This window comes from Oryctolagus cuniculus, chromosome 15 (genome assembly GCF_964237555.1).
Source record: "Oryctolagus cuniculus chromosome 15, mOryCun1.1, whole genome shotgun sequence".
NCBI classification, from domain to species: domain Eukaryota; kingdom Metazoa; phylum Chordata; class Mammalia; order Lagomorpha; family Leporidae; genus Oryctolagus; species Oryctolagus cuniculus.
In genome coordinates this window covers 46,992,267-47,015,578 of record NC_091446.1, presented here as the reverse complement: position 1 = coordinate 47,015,578, position 23,312 = coordinate 46,992,267, and the positions used below count along the sequence as shown (strand labels likewise).

At 34.5% G+C, this 23,312-nt stretch overlaps 1 protein-coding gene across 1 annotated transcript in view; it reads left to right on the top strand.

The window, feature by feature from the left end:
- Window positions 1–23,312, top strand: part of LOC100356485 (protocadherin-15) — a 1,660,811-nt gene that overhangs the window by 1,233,039 nt on the left and 404,460 nt on the right. The window contains 1 exon segment of the mRNA XM_070057681.1: window positions 15,456–15,564. Within this exon segment, the coding sequence (XP_069913782.1) occupies window positions 15,456–15,564 (109 nt within the window).

Below are 23,312 nucleotides of genomic sequence, written 5' to 3'. Positions count from 1 at the left end.
TTGTTTCATAAACGTTCTACTTGTCCAGTGAAGACTGGCGTAATCTCTCCAGGTTCTCCCACTTGTTGCTTAAGTCATTCAGAAAAAACCCTCAGAAGAGTAAGAGGGTCGTTTAGGTCACACCAGGACACTTATTGACTAGCTTCCTAACAGAAGAGCAAAAAAAGTTTCAGAAATTTTACATTTCAAATAAAAAGAGTAGGATCATTTTGTTCTCAAAGATAGAATGTAAAGTAATAATGACACTGATAATCCATATTGTTCCTTTTATACCCAATTTATTTAAGGTTTTCATCATGAAAGGATTTTGTATTTTATCAAATGCATCTATTGAGATAACCATATGTTTTTTGTTCTTCAATTTGTTAATTTGATGGATCACATTGATTTGCAAATGTTAAACCATCCCTCCATAGCATAGATAAATCCTACTCAGTATGAGTGGGTGATCTTTCTGATGTGTTGTTGCATTTGATTGGCTCATATTTTGCTGAGGATTTTTACATCTATGTGCATCAGGGTTATTGGTCTATATTTCTCTTTTTCTGTTTTATCTTTTTCTGGCTTAGGAATTAAGGTAATGCAGGATTCACAGAATGAGGTTGTGAGGATTCTCTCCTATTCATTTCTTTTTGAATAGCTTGAGAAGAATTGGGATTAGTTCTTTAAATGGCTGTTAGAATTCAGCAGTGAAGCTGTCTGGTCTTGGGCTTTTCTTTCTTGGGAGGGTCTTTATTACTGATTCAATTTCAATGTTGGTTATTGGTCTGATTAGGTTTTCTATGTCTCATGACTTGATTTTGGGAGATTATATTTGTCTAGGAATCTATCCATTTCTTCTATATTTCCCAGTTTGGTATATAGTTCTTTGTAGGAATTTTTGATGATTCTTATTTCTGTGCTGTGTGTTGTTTAATATCCTAGTTTATCAGTCAGTTGATGAAAGGGGGATGTTGAGATCCTCACATGCTCTTCCAGACTTACCCCTAAGGGTAAAGGTAGAAATGTGCCATGGACTCCGAATCCCATTAAGATGGCAGGTAACAGTGCCATCTGACTAGTTAAAGTGATCAGTTTCAGTTCATAATTGATCATTAAGACAGGATTAAGTGTCAAAGGGATCACATAAATAAGATCAGTGTCTGCTAATAGTAATTGATAGAATTAAAAAGGAGAAAACGATCAAACATGGGAAGCAGGATACATAGCTGACTAATAGAATGGTAAATGCTCTAAACAGCACTCTGGCCTAAGAATCAGCCCTTAAGGCATTCAGATTGGCTAAAAGCCCATGAGAGTATTTCAGGCATGGAAAGACAAGACACTCTGGCAAAAAAAAAAAAAAAAAAAAAAAAAAAAAAACCTAAATGAAAGATCTCTGTAAGTGAGATCCCATTGGAAAGAACGGGCCATCGAAGAAGGAGGTACCTTTCTCAGAAGGGAGGAGAGAACTTCCACTTTGATTATGGCTTTGTATAATTAAGGTCAGAGTCTGTGAACTCAAGAGGCTTCCATAGCCTTGGCAGCTCATGACAAGAACCTCTGGTGATGTCATAAATAAGAGTATCAATTGTTAAGTCAACAAGAGTCAGTGCGCACTTACTCCCCATGTAGAAACTCTGTCCTTAATGTGTTGTACTATGAGAATTAATGGTAAAAATAGACTTTAAACAGTTCTTTATACTTTGTGTGTCTGTGTGGGTACAAACTGTTGAAATCTTTACTTAGTATATAAAGGTAATTATATCTTCTTGAAAATGAATCTTGGTAAGAATGGGATGAGAGAGGGAGTAGGAGATAGGATGGTTTACAGGTTGAACTTCTTATGTAAAGATAATTAAAAATGAATCTTAATGAAGAATAGGATGGGGAGGTGGGATGGTTTGTGGGTGGGAGGGTGGTTATGGGAAGAAAAACTGCTGTAATCCAAAAGTTCTACTTTTGAAATTTATACTTATTAAATAAAAGTTTTCTAAAAACAAACGGGATGTTGAAGCCACGCACTACTGTTGTTTTGGAGGCTATATCTCCCTTTATATCCATTCGCATTTGTTTTAAATTGTCAGATGCCCTGTTATTGGGTTTGTATACATTTATTACAGTCAGATCTTCCAGGTGAATTGATCCTTTCATTATATAATGCCTTCTTTGTCTGTTTTAAGAGTTTTCTGTGTTGAAATCTATTTTGTCTGATATTGAGATGGCTACACATTCTTGTTTGTGCTTTCTGTTAGTATGAAATATCTTTTCCACCCTTTCACTTTCAGTCTGTTATCTTTGGTGAGGTTTGTTTCATGTAAGCAACAAATAGATGTTTCTTGTTTTATAATAGATCTAGCCAGTATTCATCTTTTATTTGTAGAATTTAGACCACTTACATTAAGTATCTATTGATAAGTAATGACTTGGCCCTGCCATTTTTCCATAAATATTCCTGTTGTTTGCTTTGGGTGTCCTTTGTACTTTTCCTGGGAGAGTTTCTTCTTTTACATTATTTCATAATGATGGTTATCTTTCTGTGTTTCTATGTGTAGCATATCCTAAACCATTGTATCTAAGGCTGGAAAAGTGGTGAGAAATTCTTTTCCATTTCTGTTTGTTATGGAAGGTCTATATTTAACCTTTATTCATAAGTGACAGCTTTGTGGAGTACAGTGTTCTTGACTGACAGGTTTTATTTTTCTTTTAAGACTTGGACTATATCTCACCATTCCGTTTTAGCCTGTAGGTTGTCTGATTAGAAGTCAGCAGTAAGTCCAATTGGGGATCATCATTTTAGAATTTTTTCTTTATGTTTTACTGTGGAACATTTGACTACAATGTGCCATGGTGAAGATCTTTTCTGATCAATTCAATTTGGAGTTCTATGTGCCTCATGTATTTGGATGTCCCTTTCTTTTTCCAAATTGGGGGAGATTTCTGTAATTATTTATCTAAATAGGCCGTCTAATTCCTTCTCTCTTTCCACACTTAGAAAATAGTAAGATGAATTTTGGGTCATTGGATAATATCCCAAAAATCTCCAATATTGCACAACCTATACCTTTGGTTAGGAAATTTACTCAGTTTGCATTAACGGCTAATATTGATAGATGAGAATTAAGTTCTGTCCTTTTATTGATTGCTTACTCATTATTTTATGTAATATTTGTTCCTTTCTATTTTATTATTTATCTTGGCTTTTATAATTTTCTGATTTGATGAGGTTTGAGTCTCTCTTCATTTTTGTTTATTTGCTTGGGAATTAATTTTATACTATTTTGTGTGTTTGTGTTGGTTGTTATGATCCCTCTACCTTAATATACAATTCCCTTCAGGATTGCTTATAGAGCTTGTCTGGTGTTGATACATTGCCTCAGTTTTTGCTTATCTTGGAAAAATATTATTTCCTCTTCATTTGTAAATTGAAACTTGGCTGAACATAGTATTCTGGGTTGGATTTTTTTTTCATTCAAGAACTTGACTACATCATTCCATTTTATTTGAGTCTGCATGATATCTGCTAATATAATGAGATTTCTTTTAATGTAACATGATGTTTTTTTTTCTTTCTGTCCTTAGAATTCTCTCCTTAAACTTAAATTTTGAGAATTTAATTATACTCTGCCTTGGATGATGTATTTTTTTATTGAGTCTGTTTAGAGGCCTTTGAGTTTGCTGTATTTGAATGTCCATATCTCTTTCTAGACTTGAGATATTTTTAACTAGTTTTTCATTATAAAGGTTTTCTATGTCTTCTTTCTCTTCTACTTTAGGTGTCTTGAAAAGTTCATTTTTTTGGCTTAATTGTTTTCATTCTTTTAATTTACTTTCTCTTTGTGTTTGATTGGGATATTTCAAAAAATTTATCCTCAAGATTAGAAATATCTTTTCTACGTCTGTTCTATTATTGAACTTTTCAGTTATATTTTTTATTTCATTGTTTGAAATTATCAGCTTGCCAAATTTTTGATAGATTTTTAATGTTCTATGTCACTGATAAATTTCTCATTCCATGCAATGTTTTCCTCATTTCTTTGAATTGTCTGTTTTCTCTTGTATCTCCATGAGTTTTCTTTCTTTTCTTTTCTTTTTTTTTTTTTTTTTTTTTTTTTTTTTTTTTTTTTGACAGGCAGAGTGGATAGTGAGAGAGAGAGACAGAGAGAAAGGTCTTCCTTTGCCGTTGGTTCACCCTCCAATGGCCGCCGCTGCAGCCGGTGCATCGCGCTGATCTGAAGGCAGGAGCCAGGTACTTATCCTGGTCTCCCATGTAGGTGCAGGGCCCAAGTACTCGGGCCATCCTCCACTGCACTCCCTGGCCACAGCAGAGAGCTGGCCTCGAAGAGGGGCAACCGGGACAGAATCCGGTGCCCCGACCGGGACTAGAACCCGATGTGCCGGCGCCACAAGGCGGAGGATTAGCCTAGTGAGCCGCGGCGCCGGCCGATGTACAAACTTTTTATAATCAATGTGTTCCTTCTATTAAATGTTATCAAAGTTATGCTTTGCTTATTATCAGGAGTATGAAGTGGTTTCCTCTGTGTTTTAATAATTTTCCTAAGATTTGTGTATGTTGGGACTTGTTTTTAGGGAGAGGGGTGCTGCACTGTTGACTGCAAAATTCCTAAATGTATGTCATTGGGGGGCTGAAAAACGTATCCTTTTCTCTCTGTGTTCCTCACTCCCCCATTTAAAGTTAACTGCATCTGACCTTGTAAATAATCTTAGATCCTTTATTTCCAGTGGTCATAAATACTTCCATGTCTTTTTGTGCCCACACAACTATTTCAGCATTTCTATGAACAAACACAAGGCAAACACCAGTAGCTATCTGCCATTTCAATCCAAACTTATTCTAGGTTTATGAGTGGGAAAGTGGCGAGATAAAAGAAATGCTAGATAAAACTGTATTTCATCTGTGAATAAGACTGACGCTATGAGGGAAAGCTTTCTCCTGCTACTTTCCCAGAAAGAAAAATAATTGTTCTTTCCTTACTGGTCTCATGACAATACCCCATAATCTGAATTATATTATTGATCAAAACTCTCACATTTTTACCTCACTAAAGTAGATTAAAGCACAGCACAATCAAGAAGGAATCATGCTGGCATCCGAGTTGGAAAGAGCAAGTTCTGAAACAATGCTTCAAAATGTATGCACTAAGTGAATACTTCCATTTTTTTTCTCAATGTCAGTGTTATAAGAATGAAATAGTTGCATGAATACTTAAGAAATTATAGCCAATTAGATTCAACTTGATTGTAGAATTTTCTCAGGATTAAAAAAAAATGTAACTTAGATGGTATTGCACTGAATGTCCCAGATAACTTTCATAAATATTTGTTTTTTAAATTTATTATGCTCTGCATACATAGAGTACTTTGATCTAGACTATCACAGAAAAGAATATCATTTACTGAGTTAGAAAACCAAGTTTTTAGCTATTAAATGTATACTGGAAGTAAAATCAAGCACAACAGGATACAGCTCAATTTCAGAAAATCTAAAGGAATATACTTTTTGGGAAAATTATTTCTGAAAAATTTTACTGGAAATATATTTACTGGAATAAAGTGAATTCACAAGTCAGAATTGGAGACAATTTAAAAGAATAAGAAACAGACAACACAAGGGAAACTAGTTTTGTATTTTGATTTACATTTTCAGGTGATGATGAATCTTTAGCATCTTTTTGGACATATCTTCTAATGCCAAACTAACACAAAATATATTTTTACTATCAGAATATCCAAATATTACCATTATTCATACAGACACAATATTATGCTTGACTAGGAACACTGACAAATTATAGATTCTTCATGAACATTGAGAATATTGAGACTTCTGTGACAGTAATGGTCATCTCATTCATTTCCTGTCATTCTGAATGATGCATAGCAGAAAACAAGGACTGACCCCTCCACCAAGTGTGCTTTCACTAGATGAGGTAAAAAAAAAAATTACAGTATCATTTTTAGAATCCTTCTCCCACAAATATGAACAATGATATATGGTGGAAATTAATTTCTGAAATGTTCCTCTTTGTTTCCAGGTCCCACTGTTAAAAATGGCTACTGTGAATTTAGAAGTATAAAAAAAAATCAAATTTAATTCAAAAAGAATTTAATACATGAGAATTAGGTAGAAGAAGACTCTTCCCATTAAACATAGTAGTTCTGCAAAAACTACAACCTTATTTGAAGAAAATCTATGTAACACTTAATAATTCAAAAAATGATCCTAAGAAAACTCATGGAGGCCGGCGCCGCGGCTCACTAGGCTAATCCTCCGCCTTGTGGCCCCGGCACACCAGGTTCTAGTCCCGGTCAGGGCATGAGATTCTGTCCCGGTTGCCTACATGGGAGACCAGGATAAGTACCTGGCTCCTGCCATCGGATCAGCGCAGTGCGCTGGCCACAGTGCGGCGGCCGTGGCGGCCATTGGAGGGTGAACCAACGGCAAAGGAAGACCTTTCTCTCTGTCTCTCTCTCTCACTGTCCACTCTGCCTGTCAAAAAAAAAAAAAAAAAGTTTGTACATCAAGTAAATTCAATAGAGAGTGTGCTATTTAAAACACAAGATTACAGATGAAATAGATACTAATAAAATGTAAATAAAATATTAAAATAAAAGAGATTAAATGCATGGAACCTGTAGAAGTTTTCCACTGGCAACTACATGAATAATTTCTCTGTTCTAAAGACACCTTAACAACTCTACTTAAAACGTTCCTAGGTGCTTCTCTATCCCTTCCATCTGTGTGTGTCTGTGGCCATGTTATGAGTGAACCAGCAGAGGGAAGATATTTCTCAGTCTATAGCTCTTTCTCTGTCTTGCTGCCTTTCAAACACATACATACATAAATACATAAATATGGGTTTTATTCTTAACTTCATTGCTAGTTAAAGAAACACAATTTTTGATAATTCATGAGACACTAATTATAAAATCATTCTATATATTAATTTCAATAAGTTTAAGAGCAAATTTCAGATAGTGAGAACAATATTCTTGTACACATCTTTAAGCACATCTTCCAATTTTAACAGAAGATGTACACCTCAAGGTACAAACCAGGAATCTATACAGTTATTTTTGTCAGAAATTTAATGAACCCATCTTCTCTTATGCACTCACCAGTTAGAATTAATAGAATTATTCTATTTATTGTAGGTTTACATGGTAAGAAATTATTTGTAGTACTTTAAAAATTATTTAATTTATACAAGCCTCATATATTTCATAAATATAGATTTAGGAACATAGTGACACTTCTCACCCTACCATCCCACCCATGCTCCAAACCTTATTCCTCCTCCGTCTTGGAGTCCCACTCTTAATTTTAACAATGATCTGTTTTCAGTATACTTAATGATCTTATAGCTAACCCTACACTCAGTAAAAGAATTCAACAAATAGAATGAAGAAAAAGAAATCAAAACAAAATAAAACATTGTTGCACAGAAGAGACAAGAGCTATAAACAATCATAGATTCTCAAAATGTCTGTTTCACACCAATACATTGCATTTTAGGTACTCGATCTGTTCCCTTGGATCAGAGAAACACGATAACTGTCTACTGGGACTGGTTTATTTTACTATGTATAATGGTTGAGACCATCTTGCTGCAAAAGATAGGATTTCAGTTCCGTTTACAGCTGAGTAGTACTCCATAGTGTATATATACCATACTTCCTTTATCTAGTCAACAGTTGATGTGTATCTGTGTTGATTCCATGTCTTAGCTATTGTGAATTGTAATGCAAGGAACACGTGGGTACAGAAAACTTTCATGTATTGATTTATTTTGTTTGGGTAAATTCTTTGGAGTGGGAGGGCTGGATCATATGGTAAGTCTATATTCAGATTTCTTTTCTTAGTTTTACCTTTGTTGTCTTCTCATGCATTTGTGTTTATTCCCACATTTGTTTTTGATCCACAAAGATTTATTTGGTTTAAAGTATGAGATCAAATATCTAACATAACTTTCCTGCTACATATTGTTAACCAATATGTAATCACTGCTTAAGAAAAAAGTCAATTTTCTTTTATTGATTTGAACACTTATATTTACCATACATATATTCAGTGTAAAATGATAAAACCATTGGGGGAAATTGTAAATAAATGACTCTTTAATTCATACAAATTAGAAAAAAACCTCTTTTTTCACCAAGTCATGTACTAGTTGATAAGTCTAAGACTTCACTTTCTGCAAAATCAGATCAATAAAAAGATGCTTTGTCATATATGCTTATGTATTCCTTATTTCTCTGCTTTCCTATTGAGTAAGGAAGGTGGATTGAAAGATTGAGAGTGGAAATTCCAAAGTGGGCTCACACTGTCCTTGCTTACAAAGAGGTCCTGGAGAGAATTATGATTTTGTGATAATTTGAAGTCATCATATTAGAATACATCTGTTGATCTCTGAGTGCAAACAATATAAATCATGCCACTCATATAATTGACATAATCATATAAATGTGACAAGACAAAATCATGCATCAGTAATTTTTTCCATGATTTTGTCTTCATTTTCAAAGTAAATTCTTCCAACTCACTTTCAGATTGGGACATAATTATCAAAATCATTATGGGGATTTTTGTTATACATGGCCGGATCGAGCTAGAGTTGAAGGTGTTCTGCATTGGGCTTGAGGCATTGTGAAGGACAGGAAGGAAAGTAGTTGCTAGTGATATGGGAAGGAATGCTGAAAGGGATTTTAAGAAACACATCTGTGATCTATTTGTCTTCTTTACAATGACTATGAAATACAAGCCTCAAGTGTGAGTTTTTGGCAAATCCATTTTTGGTGGCTGAATCCAGTGTTTCTTACCGTATCCCTGCTTTAAGACTGTCATGGATATAACCTTAAAAAATTTGTTATAAGCTTTTATTATTTATCCATAGGAAACAAGGAAGGTGACCACTAGAAAAATAGTTATAGGCTTTTAAAATATTTATTTTTTATTGATTTCTAAGGCAGAAAGAGACAGAAATATTCTATTTGCTGGTTCACTCTTCAAATGCCCCCAGAGCCAGAGCTGGGCCCAGAGCTTAGAACTCAATCTCAGTCTCCTACATGAGTGGCAAAAACCCAGTTTCTGCCGATTTCTCATGTGCTCTTTGCTCTACTCTTCTAGGGATGATAATTATCAAAACTGTTTGGAAGACTCTAATATTACTAGATATTTACCCTGTAGTGTTTATAAGCTTCAAAGCTGTATGTAAGCATTCTATTTCTATTTTTAAAAATATTTATTTGAAAGTCACAAGGACACAGAGACAATGAGAAAACACACAGAGAGAATCTACCATCTGAGGGTTCACTCCCAAACTGACTGCAACAGTCATAAATGGACCAGGACAAAGCTGGGAACCAAAATCTCCATTCAGGTCTCCCACATAGGTGAAAAGGGCCTGAATCCTTGGATTATCTGCTGCTGCCTTTCAGAAAACTACTAAATCAAAAGTAGAGCAGCCAGGACTTGAATGTACACACTGAAATGGGATTTCAGCATGCTAGGCAGCAGCTTAACTCACTATGCAACAACCCCCACCCCAACATTCTATTTCTATGTAGAAAGTAAAAGTGATGTTTGTGTTTGTCCCATGACACTCAGCGTATTTGCCCATTTTGAAATATTCATATAATGGAGAACATTCCATGACTTCTTTTTCCAAAATATCTCACACTTTTTCAAACAATCTGGTATTTTTCCACTTTAAAAAAAGAAGCAAAATTAAGCAAGGTAAACAGAGATGGCTGTTTGGCCTTTTGGGAGAATGCGTAAGTAGACAACTTCTTAAGTCTCTATAAATATGTGTGTGAGAATGTGTTGATTTATTCTTCCTTTCTGTGTTAGTCAACATAGAAAAATAAGCAAGAATCTGATGGAATATGTTTAAAATCTCCCAGGAAAATAATACATTTAATATATAAACGAGATGAGAATTATAATGTTCACTGAGTTTTCCTAAAAGTAGTCTAAATTTTCTGTTAGAGTATTTAATAAATTTAAAATACAAATTAGATATTAATTAAAAATAAAGAATCTATTTAAATAAAATAATATGTAAAATTAAAGTTATTTAAAATAAATTATAAAGTCAATACTTAGTAAACTATGACATTTACTAGCATTTCAGATTATTTATCAGTCTGGAATACTTAGTGTATATTATTTTCACTATTTAAATACACCTACTTCTTTTCAAATAGTTTCAGATTGTTAGCTGATTAAAATACAGGGCAAAGATCTTAGAAATGATAAGTCTAGTTCTACATAAACAGGATGGACATATAAATCGCTTGACAATGGAAATTTTAGTATCTGAAGATAATGTTGCAGATTGGCTTTAATGCCCTAAGACTGGATGGTTGTCTGATCTCAGTTTCTCTCTCCAGGGTTGGATTCCTGAATTTTCTGTCTTGAGAGTTGTTAGCATGTTTTTATTTAAAATACCTAATTCATTATAGCACTGGTTAATGTGCTTGCATTTCATATTGAAGTACCTAGGTCTTAAAGGGACTCTGGCTCCTGAATCCAGCTTCCTGCTAATATGCACACAGTGATGTGACAGGTGATGACTCAAGTAATTGGTTCCCTGTCATACATGTGGGAGACCTGGATTGAACTCTTGGCTCCTAGTTTGAGCCTGGCCTCACCCCAGCTATGTGGGCATTCAGCAAGTAAATCAGCATGTGGGATCTGTGTGTGTGTGTGTGTGTGTCTGTCTCACTGACAAAAAAATATTGTGACCTATGCGGTATAGTAGTGCAATATTATGCAAATATTACTGAAATGAAGATATCACTTGAATGTTGAAGGGTTCTTAGCATTTTGCAGGGCATCTATTATCAATATTTCAGTGAAGACTAAAACCCTTCATCATCAGTTTACTACACTTCAACTCTAGGTTTTTATCTTTAAAATCTGTTGATGTGCTGACATTGAACATGTTAAGCTGCTGCTTGTGACACTGGCATCTCCTATTAAAGGGCGGGTTCTAGCTTGACTGTTTGCATACAGTTTCCTGTGTGGGAAGGCTCTTGCCACCCATGGAATAGACTATAGTGGAGTTCCTTGCTTGTGGCTTAGGCCTGACCCATAGCTAGCTGGTGTGGTAATTTGGGGAGTGAACCAGTGGATGGAGTATCTCCCTCTCTCTCTCTCTCTCTGCTTCTATTTCTCTCTCGAAATCTGTTTTTCAAGTAAGGCAAAAAATCTTTAAAAATGACTTTCAGAACTTCATATTATATTTGGTATGTTGTTTGTAAATATTTCAAATATAATTTCATTGATTCCTTATTGTGTTGTGGTAAAAGAATGTGGCCTGAGTAAAATAGGTTATGTATTATATATTGATGAAATACTGCTCTTTTCTAATATCTATTAATTTTACTAAATGTCCTATGTATTGTTGGCTACAAGACTTTCTCAATTTATGTACAAGCAGGTGGACTGACTTCTTTATCCCTGTAAAACTAATACTTGTTTTGTGGAACACTGGGGTTTTTTCTTGATTTTATGTGTATATAATTTTTTCTTGCTTTTATGTGTATATACTTTATACACGTTTGTGTGTATATACTTCTACTGACAAGTCCCATCTATTGTAGAGATTTTGGTTAAAGACAAATGCTCAAGATATATATGTCATTTATGTTGGTATTCACAATGAATACATGTATAATTTTATAACTGACTTATATTTGTAAAAAAATCATTAAAACTTTTAACATCTAATTTCAAAAGAAATTTGTCTATGAGACAAAAATTGTGAGGTAATCCTACAATGAATTCCTATGAGTCCCTCAACCTATTTCCACTGTTAACATCTCATATTAGTGTATTTGTCAAAATTAATGAACTACACCCAGTTTCCACTTCTTTTTTATGAAATTTATTTATTTATTTATTTATTTGAAAAGCAGTTAGAGATAGAAGCAGAGAGAGGTCTTCCATCTTATGGTTTACTCCCAAATGGCTGCAATGGACAGAGCTGGGCTGATCCAAAGCCAGGAGCTTCTTCCACATCTCCCACGTAGGTGCAGGAACCCAAGCACTTGGGCCATCTTCCACTGCTTTCCCAGGCCATCACCAGAGAGCTGCATCACAAGAGGAACAGTGAAGACTTGAACTGGTGCCTGTAGAGGATGCGGTGCTGCAGGTGGCGGCTTTACCTGTTATGCCAAAGTGCTGGCCCTCCACCACTCTTTAAATCCAAACTCCTTTGATCGCTCTCACCCCTCTAAGTACCCAGTAATCAACATTGTGGGTTCAGAAGGGATGTCTGTTTTCTTTTTTTTTTTTTTCAATTTTGGCTCTTACATATAAGGGAGAATATACAGCTTTATCTTTCTTTCTCTGGCTTATTTCATTCAACATTATGTCCTTTATATATTTTGTAAAAATTTCACCCCCCAAAACTACATTTATCAGTATTCTGTTTTTCTCATCAGTTCTCATGTTAATGTGATCAATAATACAAAGAGAACAGATTCAGTGTAGTTCATAGATACAATTCTAAGAATATAATGGTACTTCCCTTCTAAAGGCAAATAGTAGTACTGTTAAACATTGTCAGGCCTTAAAGATGACAATCTATTTACAAAAGCAAATGTATAATCATATTTGAGAAGTCATTCTCTTTGCCTTTATATTTTCCCACACATTCATGGATGGCAGCAGAGGAAAAAAAATTCTCATAAATTAAGTTGCTGGTCTCTGTAGGAAAATGCATAATGTTAATGCTAACAAGTAATTTAAAGAATATCACCTCTTTCAAACATTCAGAATATATTGAAGTCTTTACCAAGAGTTTTTTCACTATTCTCACTACTATAATTTAGTCATTTCTTTATTGTATTGAAATTAATACAGGTTATTTCATGGCATAATGAATGGTAGTCAATGGTTTTATGTAAATTATCCTTTATCACTTCTTCCCCTACATCTAGATACAGTCTCAAGAGATATTCACATTTTATTGTTTTCATTTTTAATTCTTTTGATGATTATTAATGTAATTCTAAATGGTCCAATCATTTCTTTTTATTTCTTTGTTTTCACTCTGATATTTATTAATAAGCAACCATCTTAGACAAGGAATTTAATTAGCACTTTCCCCTTCTTTCTGTGTTTGCTATTTTTAGTTTTGTTATTGTTTATATAGCTTTATGTAATGTAATTAAAACTTTATTGTTCATTCCAATAATTCGGGATGTTATGGAATTATGGTTTTAAGCTTCATGACTAATTGCCAGTATAAAACTGGCTTCAGTGTTGCTAGCTTAGCAGCTGTACAGAAATAAGTAGACCAAGGTGATTAGTGAGGATGTTCTCAAATATTGTGATCTAGTCTCATTTAGTGTTTTAACAGAGCAGCTTGGAATCAGTGCCTTAAATTTCTATATAAGGAATTAAGTAATTTCAAAACTCCAGAGGCTGTTTAGGATTTCCTTTATATTTTTCTTATTTTGGGAAGCAGGATGGTACTATAGAAATTCTTCAGGTTGAAAATTCCTTCACAGGATTTCAATGGTGCTGCCTCTTTGGAAAAGATACTGCAGATTTAATTATGTCAATCACTAATAAAATAGCTGAAGTGTAAACTGATGTTGGCTAACACAAGATCTCTTTGTAAAATAGCTAGAATAATTGGTTAACCCTTTTTTCACGCTTGATTTCTTTTTTTTTCTTTTTTTTCTTTTTTTTTCTTTTTTTTTTTTTCTTTTTTTTTTTTATTCGAAAGTCAGAGTTAGAGAGAGGGAGAGTCAGAGATTAATTTTCCATCTGCTGGTTCACTCCACACATGGCCACAACAGCCAGGGCTGGGCCAGACTGAAGCTGGGAGCCAGCAGATTCTTCTGGGACTCTCTCAAGAATACAGGGGCCCAGGGATTCGGGCCATCCTCTGCTGCTTTCCCAGGCACATTAGCAGGGAGCTGAAATGGAAGTAGAGCAGCCAGGACTCCCACCTGCTCCTACATGGAATACTGGCATCACAGGCAGTGGCTTTACCTACAATACCACAGCACTGGCCCCTTGGTTAACTTTTAACTCCTGTGTCCAAACATAGAAAGTTTGAAAAGCCTGAGAGGGTTTTCAGTTGAGTACAAAATAGAACTATTACATATACTAAACTCAGCTATTGAGAAGGTGCTTCTGTGTGCGTGTGTGTGTGTGTGTGTGTGTGTGAAAGAGAGAGAGAGAGAGAGAGAGAGAGAGAGAGAGAGGAAGACATGGGCAGGAATAAGAAGAAAAGTTTATTGGAAGTGCTCTTTTCTGTGAAAGAAACAATCATATGGAAGCCATAGAGTGATTCTGATGTTGATTTGATATGTTTATGGTTCTGAATCACTGTTTAAACAAGAGAATGAATATTAGTAATTTGCTACCATCAGCAGTTATTTATTTGCAGGAAAATATCAATAGCATTTAAACCAGTGACAGCCTAGTCAATAATGACTCACGAGAGCCCGTAAGATGTATTTGGTGTCCAAAATGTTGGTCAATAATTACCTTTCATTATTACAATTTCAATACAGATTTAAGTGTTGTACATAATAGGTTACTATTACTGCTCATTTATGTGCATGCCTTCACATTGCACATTCTTCTAAGAACTGAAATACTGAGTACATGAAATATCTTCATGTTCTGTCATTCAGGAAGAAATACTATAGAGGAACATTGCAGTAATTCCTTTGAACATGAACTTTTCATATATTGAGACAGTCTTTGCTTTATTTCCCTTTAGATCGGCCACTTATATATTTAGAATGGATGCTGCAGGAACTGTAATATTTCTGTGTTCTAGTAGTATTAGTTTAGGAAAAATGTTAAAAGGTATTCCTAGAAAATGTGCCAATGCTGCTCTCTTCTAAGATATGACTTGGGCAAATCGACATACTTAAGTCTTTAAAAAGACCTGCCATTGAAATGCAATGTTCTTTCTTTTTTTAAAAAAAAAAAGTTAACTATTTCTTTGAGAGGTAGTGAGACCGAGAAAGAGCTTCCCTCCACTGGTTCACTCTCTACAATGGCCTGCAATGGAGAGAGGTGGACAGTGGACCAAAGCTGGAAGGGAGGAAGGAAAGCAGGCCATCACCACTGATTCCCAGGATCTGCATTAGTAGCAAGCTGTAGTCAGGAGCTAAAGTCAGGCATTAAATCCATGTGCTGTGATGTGGGCCCTGGCATCTTAACCCCTGAGCCAACCAGCTGCCCCAGTATAAAATTCTACCTATGTAACAATTATATCTTTTTATTTTGACCTTGAAACACCTCACTCCCACTTGAGGCTCAGAATTCACTAGAATATGGTATTAGATAATAAGTTTTGAAATTCGAATTTTGCTATTGAATCAGGTATTTTCTGTCTATGCAAAGCAAAATATTTTAGTGTCAGTTCTTTGGGTGTTAGTAATGCAGCTAAACTAATCTCTCTCGATTTTTTTTCCAGGAAGAACTGAACCCCATTGTTGTTACCCCCCCAATCCAAGCCATTGATCAGGACCGGAATATTCAGCCACCATCAGATAGGCCGGGAATCCTGTATTCCATCCTTGTTGGTTTGTATCTGCTAACATTTTACAATATCAATTATTGCTCTAGAATCATGAGAAAAATGTTGCTCAAATCAAAGGATACACTTAAACATTTCTTATTCGAAATGATTTTTTGTATGTGTAAACAAATTTAATAATACTAATTTGCTCATTATAATTTGTTTCAATAAGATTTGTAGAATACTAATGAAAAAACTTTTATAGAAAAAGCAAAGCAACTTAATATAATAGGATATTAGTCTTTATTGAGGCAGTTACCTCCATATCAACTTATAAATCATTCTCTATGAATAATGTTACAAATCAAGTGAAAAATTCAGACTGTGTACTGGTACTTTATCACTGATGGGCTATTATATATAATTCTTCTAACATATGACTGAATTAAAAGGCCATTTTGCAGCCATGTGGGAGAAGGAAACGCATCATGATTAGCCCTAGGGTGCAGATGCGTTATCCCCTAGTTAGTTTTTTCTTGAAAAATTCCATGGAAGCTGTCCTAATGTATCTATAAGCATATGCTGGTGATTGTACCCAAAACAGAAATGATGAGAATTTTATTATGCTGCTTGTCTCAAATTGCTTTTGTTGAAATATGGATATCGCAGATTTACATTGTTTATAGCCTTGAGAGAGACAGATGCATGTGAGACAGACCACACATCATTTAATGAAGAAGGGGCCAGTTTTGAAGAGTTCTTGAAAAATAAGTTTAATGTAATTCGGCATTAGCCCTCAACCCCATTCTGTCTTCTTGCCTGCAGTCTGCATGCACACCCACATAGCACAACATCTAACAGATGTTAGACGATTTCTAAAATATTATACCATAGTCTGTTTAGAAATGCTGTCTGCAGAGAAAATTCAAGTAATCTGTTTCAAGAGTTTGGTCTTTAGAATGGCACACATGTACTATGCCAGTTGCAAAAACCAACAAACTTTTAAAAAGCTTTTATGAGCATAAGTCTCTTTTTAGTCTGTAGAGTTCTTGGCATAGACAACAAGAAATAGACGTCATTCATGGCATTGAATGACAGCTTAATAATATCTAAGTCACTGTGCCAAATGCTTGAATTACAAAGGTAAGATAGAAAATGATCTAGGCTTAAGAAGAGAGGAGCCATAACTAGAAAGATGCTGAAATATAGAAGAGCATTTTAGGGCACACATTTGGCATAGCAGCTGATGCTGCTGGAGACACCTTTGTCCCATCCTTGAGTGCCTGGGTTTAAAGTGATAGTCAATACCAATCCCAACTTCCTGCTAATGTGTGTAATGTGAAGCAGCAGGTGCTGGCTCAAGAAGTTTGTTTTCTCACCCATGTTTAAGACACAGATTGAATTCTCAGCTTCCAGCTTCGGCCTGACCCAAGCTTGGCTTTTGCAGACATTTGGAGAGTTCACTAGTGCTTGCATTCTCCCTCTCCCTTTCCCTCTCCCTCTCCCTCTCCCTCTCCCTCTCCCTCTCCCTCTCCCTCTCCCTCTCCCTCTCCCTCTCTCTCTCCCTCTCCGTCCCCCTCCCCGCCTCCTCCACCCCCTCCAAGTGTGTGTGTGTCTTGTTCCCTCTATACATTGAAAATTAGTAATTTTATAAAATACTTATCATATGGTTTCAGAAGAGAGGAAAACATTAAATAATTCTGTGAGAATTCTTTGCAAAGAGTCATTTCAGAAGAAACACTGATATTTCCAGGTGGAAATGGAAGAAAATTATCTATATTGTGTATGTAGCAAGTGCAAAAGCTAAATTATGAAATTTAAGATTGTAATTGAAAAAAATGCTACTCAGAGGAGAATTTCATCCACTGATATTCATAGCATACAATGTATTATTTCAGTTTCAAAAACCATGTTCATTCTTTCAGCAATTGAGTACATACTCTCTGTGGAACAAGACAGAATCTTGAATTTGTGAAGCTAGTTTTCAGGCAGTGGAGACAGACAAGAGATCATTTTTTTATTATAGAGGGTAGAATATGGGAAGTTATGGGAAAGGGGGAGCAGGATGAGTCAGTTTGAAAGTACAGGAGGGGTACATTATTATAAGTTGCATTGTATATTACAGTATTAATAGGAATTGGAATCATCAAATGGGAAGAGAGGTGAACTAAGATTATCAAATCTAAGAAGTAGAGAGAAAAAGTAATGCAGTAAAATGAGAACTGAACACCTGACAACAATGAAATCACATTGCTATACCAATATATGCGTAATGGAAATCCCAGAGAGTGAGAAAGAATATATAAATTAAAAGTGATCCAAAACATCATAAAAATAAGGAAAACATTAATCTACATATCCAAGAAACTCAAAGAACTCTGATTAGGATAAATTCCATACTTAAACACATCCTAATCAAACTGTTAAATTACACTTAAGTAATTTTAGAAGACCAAAATTAAGAAGGGGTATCATTTGATACCATTTGATACAATTGATCCTAAATAAACTATACCCTATTTCTTAAACCAGGAAGGTCAAGTAGAAGGCAGACAGAATATAGTTTCAAAGTGTTGAAAGAGAAAAGCAAGTTAGCTAGTGATTCTGTGCATAGAAATCTATCATTCAACAATGAATGAGCTTTTGTCTTTCAGTGTCTGACATATTTCACTCTTATGATGTCCTCTATTCCACCCATTTTGCTGCAAATAACGGAATTTTATTTTTACAGCTGAATTGTATTCCATTGTATACATATTGCCACATTTTCCTTATCAGTTTATCTAAGACGGACACCTTAGTTTATTGCATATCTTGGCTATTGTGAGTGGTGCTGCTATAAACATGGTGGAGCACCTATCTACTTGATAAAATGTGTCCACATCTTATGGGTGTACACCCATTAGTTGGATTACTGTATAATGCAGCTGATGAACTATGATTCAATGGATCAAGAAAAATTTTCAGTCTGATTTTATCTCAGATATGCTTGAATCTCCATACTTTAGACTCAGTAACATGACTGATTAAGCCCTTTTAACAGGAGCAGTGAAAGTGAATTTTCTGCTTTTTTTTAATTGTTGTTAACTTCTCTATGCATCATCACTTTTATCTTTAATCTCAGGTGCATTTATAGAAATATTTCTCAGTTAATTACCCATTTTGGTGTTAGTCTGCTAAAAAATGAATGACATACTACAAAATATAGCTCTCTTTCCTAACTAACCAAGTATAAAACAAAACCCCTTAAAATGTAAGAAAAGTAAACAAAGGATGATTCTTATGATGATTAATTTTATTTTTCAATTTGAATGTGCTTATAAATCTTCAAATATTTGGTCCACATATCTTGGTGAGTCTATGAGGGTCTGTGAAGAAGAAAGTCGCCCTTGAGTTAGTACACAGAGAAAGGAAGATGTATTCTCATTAATGTTAATGTGAGTGGGCATCATTCAAAACTGGGAGGGCCTCAATGGGCGAAAGGGGCGGGGGAAAGGTGAATTCTGTCTTCCCATGCTGTGACATCTCTCTCTCCTGCTCCTGAACATAGGAGCACTTGTTTCTCAGCCCTTGAGATTCTATTGTATTCGTGTTCCTGTCCTGCCTTTCTGATTTTCAGCCCTCTAGACTAGGCAGGGTCACCTTGCTAGATTTTTCAATTCACCAGCTTGCAGTTGGCAGGTCAAAGAATTTCTGGACCTCCATGACTGTGTGAAATAATTTCCATAAACAATCTCTTTTCTTTTCCCTCTTTCTCTCTCAATTATCTAATATCATACTACCTAATATTAGTTATGTTTCTGTGGCAAACCCTAATACCCTATTTTTTTATCCTTTTATAGTGTATATTTGTTCTACAATCTATTTTTTTTTTAATTTTATTTGACAGGTAGAGTTATAGACAGAGAGAAAGGTCTTCCTTCCGTTGGTTCACCCCCCAAATGGCCACTATGGCCGGCACTGCACCAATCGGAAGCCAGGAGCCAGATGCTTCCTCTTGGTCTCCCATACAGATGCAGGTGCTTCCTCTTGATCTCCCATACAGATACAGTGGGCTGTCCTCCACTGCCCTCTCAGGCCACAGCAGAGATCTAGACTGGAAGAGGAGCAACCAGGACTAGAACCCAGGGTGCCCGCGCCACAGGTAGAGGACTAGCCTAGTGAGCCGCAGTGCCGGCCGAATACACTGGTTACTGCAAAGTACTAATCATTCATGTGTCTTCTGGAGATCAGTATGTATTGTAACGGCTTTTGTTTCTACAAAGGAAATTGGGGAAGTATTCGTTAGTAACATTTGACTTAGACTGGTTATAAATTCCTACATATCTACAATGTAATAATTTTCCATATGAGCTAGAGGACATAAATCTCTTTTATTTGTCTGTCCAAGGGTAAGCCAAAAAGTTCATGAAAAGGGAACTGAGTTTATTTTGATGCAAAAATTTTTGAAATGTATGCATATGACAGTTCTGCAAAAAGTTCATGGGAGTACATATTATGAAAAAATGTGCATGGATTTTATTATTTTGCATCCAAATAAACATTTTTAAAACCATATCCTTTGAATTTTTGAGTATGTTGTATCAGTTTACTAATTAAATATTACCTATTACAGTTTTCATTCCCAGTAGACAAAAATATTTGCTGTTATACGGGTAGTCAGTCAGAGATGTAACTAGGAACATTCAAAGCAGTTTTACCTCTAACTGAACACTACTAAATTGCACCATCAAGTGAATAGATAAACAAAATGTGATATATCCATACAATAAAATAATACTCAGGACAATGAAAAGAAATAAAAACTATTCATATCCAAAACTGCATCAATTTCAAAACTCTTATTAGATGAATGAAGCCAGTCCTTCCTCTACCCTAAACAGAATATATATTTTATAAATCTGTATACATTATTCCATTAATATTCATTTGTTTTTTTTAAGAAAATAATAACAGAAAGTGATTAGTGCTTAGATGGAAGTGGAGAATAAATATGGGGAAAAGAGAGAACAGAATCCTGAAGAAATATCACACAGTAAGGAATAGATTCATAATCTTAACTGTAGTGATGGTATCTTAACACAAAATTACACACTTTAAATATATACACCTAAGAAACTATAATGTCAACAGCTATAAACTTTTCCTGATGGATTAATTCAGTTTACCATTTCCTACTTGAAACTATTAAAGTAGAAATGTAGGTTTACTTATTATGCATAATATAGATTTAGGCAGCCATTAAATCTGTTAGCTATAAAAGACTTATAATTCTGGAATTCACTCTACTGCTCTATTTTTATTTTGGTGGTGGAAGATACATCTGAATTTTTTATCACTTCCCTTTTTAAAATTTTCTTTAAGATATACAAGTTTTATGTATTTCATATATACAGATTTAGGAACATAGTGATACTTCCCATCCATCCCTCCTTGCTTCCCCTGCTCCAACCCCTCTTCCTCCTCCCTCTCCTATTCACACTCTTAAATTTTATAAAGATTATTAAAGTTAACCCTACAGTGATTAAAGAATTCAACAAATAGTATGAATAGAAAAACACTGTTCCTCAACAGTAGAGACAAGGCCTTAAAAAATCATCAAATCTCATAATATCCATTTCACTACATTACATTACATTACATTAAGTACTCTATTAGTTACCCCAAGTCAGGGAAAACATGGTATCTGTCTTTTGGGGAATGGCTTATTTCACTAAGTGTAGCAGTTTCCAGTTGTATCCATTTTGTTGTAAGAAAGACATCTATGAACTTTAGATTTAAATTTGAGCAATCTATTGTTGCAGCTTCAACTTAGCAAAAATAAAAAAATATTACTCCAATCCTCTAAGTACAACCATGTTTATGTATATATATATTTCTTTTGATATGCATTTCTTTTCTATGGACTCTAAGTAAATCTGTAGACATTATGTAATCAGGCACTAATTTAAAAGTTTAAATGAAAATAATGTCTAAAATGTGGCAAGCCTATTAAGCAAACAAACAAATATCAAATGTATTTAAATCTCATTGTTGTAAACATCCTATTTTATTGCAATTCTGTTGATTCCGTACATGTAGATTGTAAAAATAGTCAGGGAGGATGCTAACTGTACATGAGTAATGAGTACATAGTAGAGAAAGAAACTGTATTGATTTCATCATGAGATAATGAAAAGGTTGGGGACTATTGGCTGCTCAAGACACGCTTTAAATGTCATAATTTTGTTTTGCATAGCCATTTATTTTTTTTTGGTCGTTTTTATTGCTCTGCCTCTTTTGTGCCTGCAATCTTTGTTGCATCACATTCCTAACTCTGGCTGCCTCCCACAACCTGTAGTTTCAGTTTGTTAACTGCATTTCTTGTTCCATCTCACAAGACATCCTGAAATATAAATGGAATATAAAATGGTTGTACCACAAGGGGATTTGTTTATACTAATAAAGTTAAAATAGACATAGGATGTAAGAGCCAATTTCTTTTTCCCAGTATAATTTCTTTATTTTTACACTACTACCTTACTTTCATAAAGAATGAAAATATACTACATGCAAGAAAATATAATTTAAATGAATATTAAACAGAAAACATATAATGTTCCAAAGTGTAAACTTTTCACTGAGGGATTAATTTGGGTTGCAATTTTGTTCACAAAATTATGATGGGAACTACAGGATTTTATTAGTATACATAGCAATAAAGGCTTTGGCAACCATTAAATCTGTTGACTATAATAAAGTTATATTCCTGAACTTTACTGTACTATTTATAATTTTGGTAAAGAAAGATACAGTTCTCAATTTTACAACAAATTTACATAATCAACACTATTTGCATGGGACAGGTTCAGGTGACTCTAAATGTGTATAATGAAAATACAAACATTAAGTGTTCTTACTTCTCAGAAGAAAAATCATTAAACTTTGAAGGCATATAGAAAAATAAAGTGTGTTTCTATTTCCTCTTCATCCAGGGAAATTGATTGTTAAAATGCTGGTTTCACTTTTTCTGTTAATGATCTATATCATCATGTCCAAAAATACTATTCTCAAAAGAGAAGGCCACTGAATTCCAAGTGTCTAATTTATTAGGCACAAGCTATACAGCCTGGGTTACAGAATAAAAATTCCTTAAGTCTGAATTCTTTCTGTATGACCTGTAACCGTTTATACAATATGGAGTTTAGGCTTAATTCACCACTAATCATAAAATACAACAAGAAAAAATAGCAAGAGCATGGTTCCACAGGAGTATAGACTAGGCCAAAAATGACAATCGTATTCCAAAATGACCATTTCATCCTTATGCATTTTTTGTTCCAAATATGAGAGAAAACATATGACATTTGTCTTTTTGAGACTGGCTTATTTCACTAAGCATAATGGTAAAACAGTTGCTTCATTGCAACTTCTTCCTACCTTAGTGATCAACCAACAGGAGCAGCATTTTGAACTCTTTTAGCAGTTTCTTTTGCTATTCAATACTACATTTCTAAATTTTTATGAAATCATTGCTTGATTTTTAAATTTTAAACATTATCTAATTTGTTCTTGCTATGAAAGATGAGAATTTACCCTGCATTAACACTTCTTATCAAATTGTATCACATTTAATTAACTTAATTAAATAACTATTGTGCATTTATATTATTATAAAAAATTATTTCATCTAGTAATTTTACAAAGGTAAAATTAGAGTGTCACCATTTTTTAAGTTTGAATCCTGGATATCCCCGTGAGTTCAGAATGTTTTGCTACTCTTTGCGTGTGGGTTGCTTCATTGGTCAATTAATACTTACCTTCTACATAGGT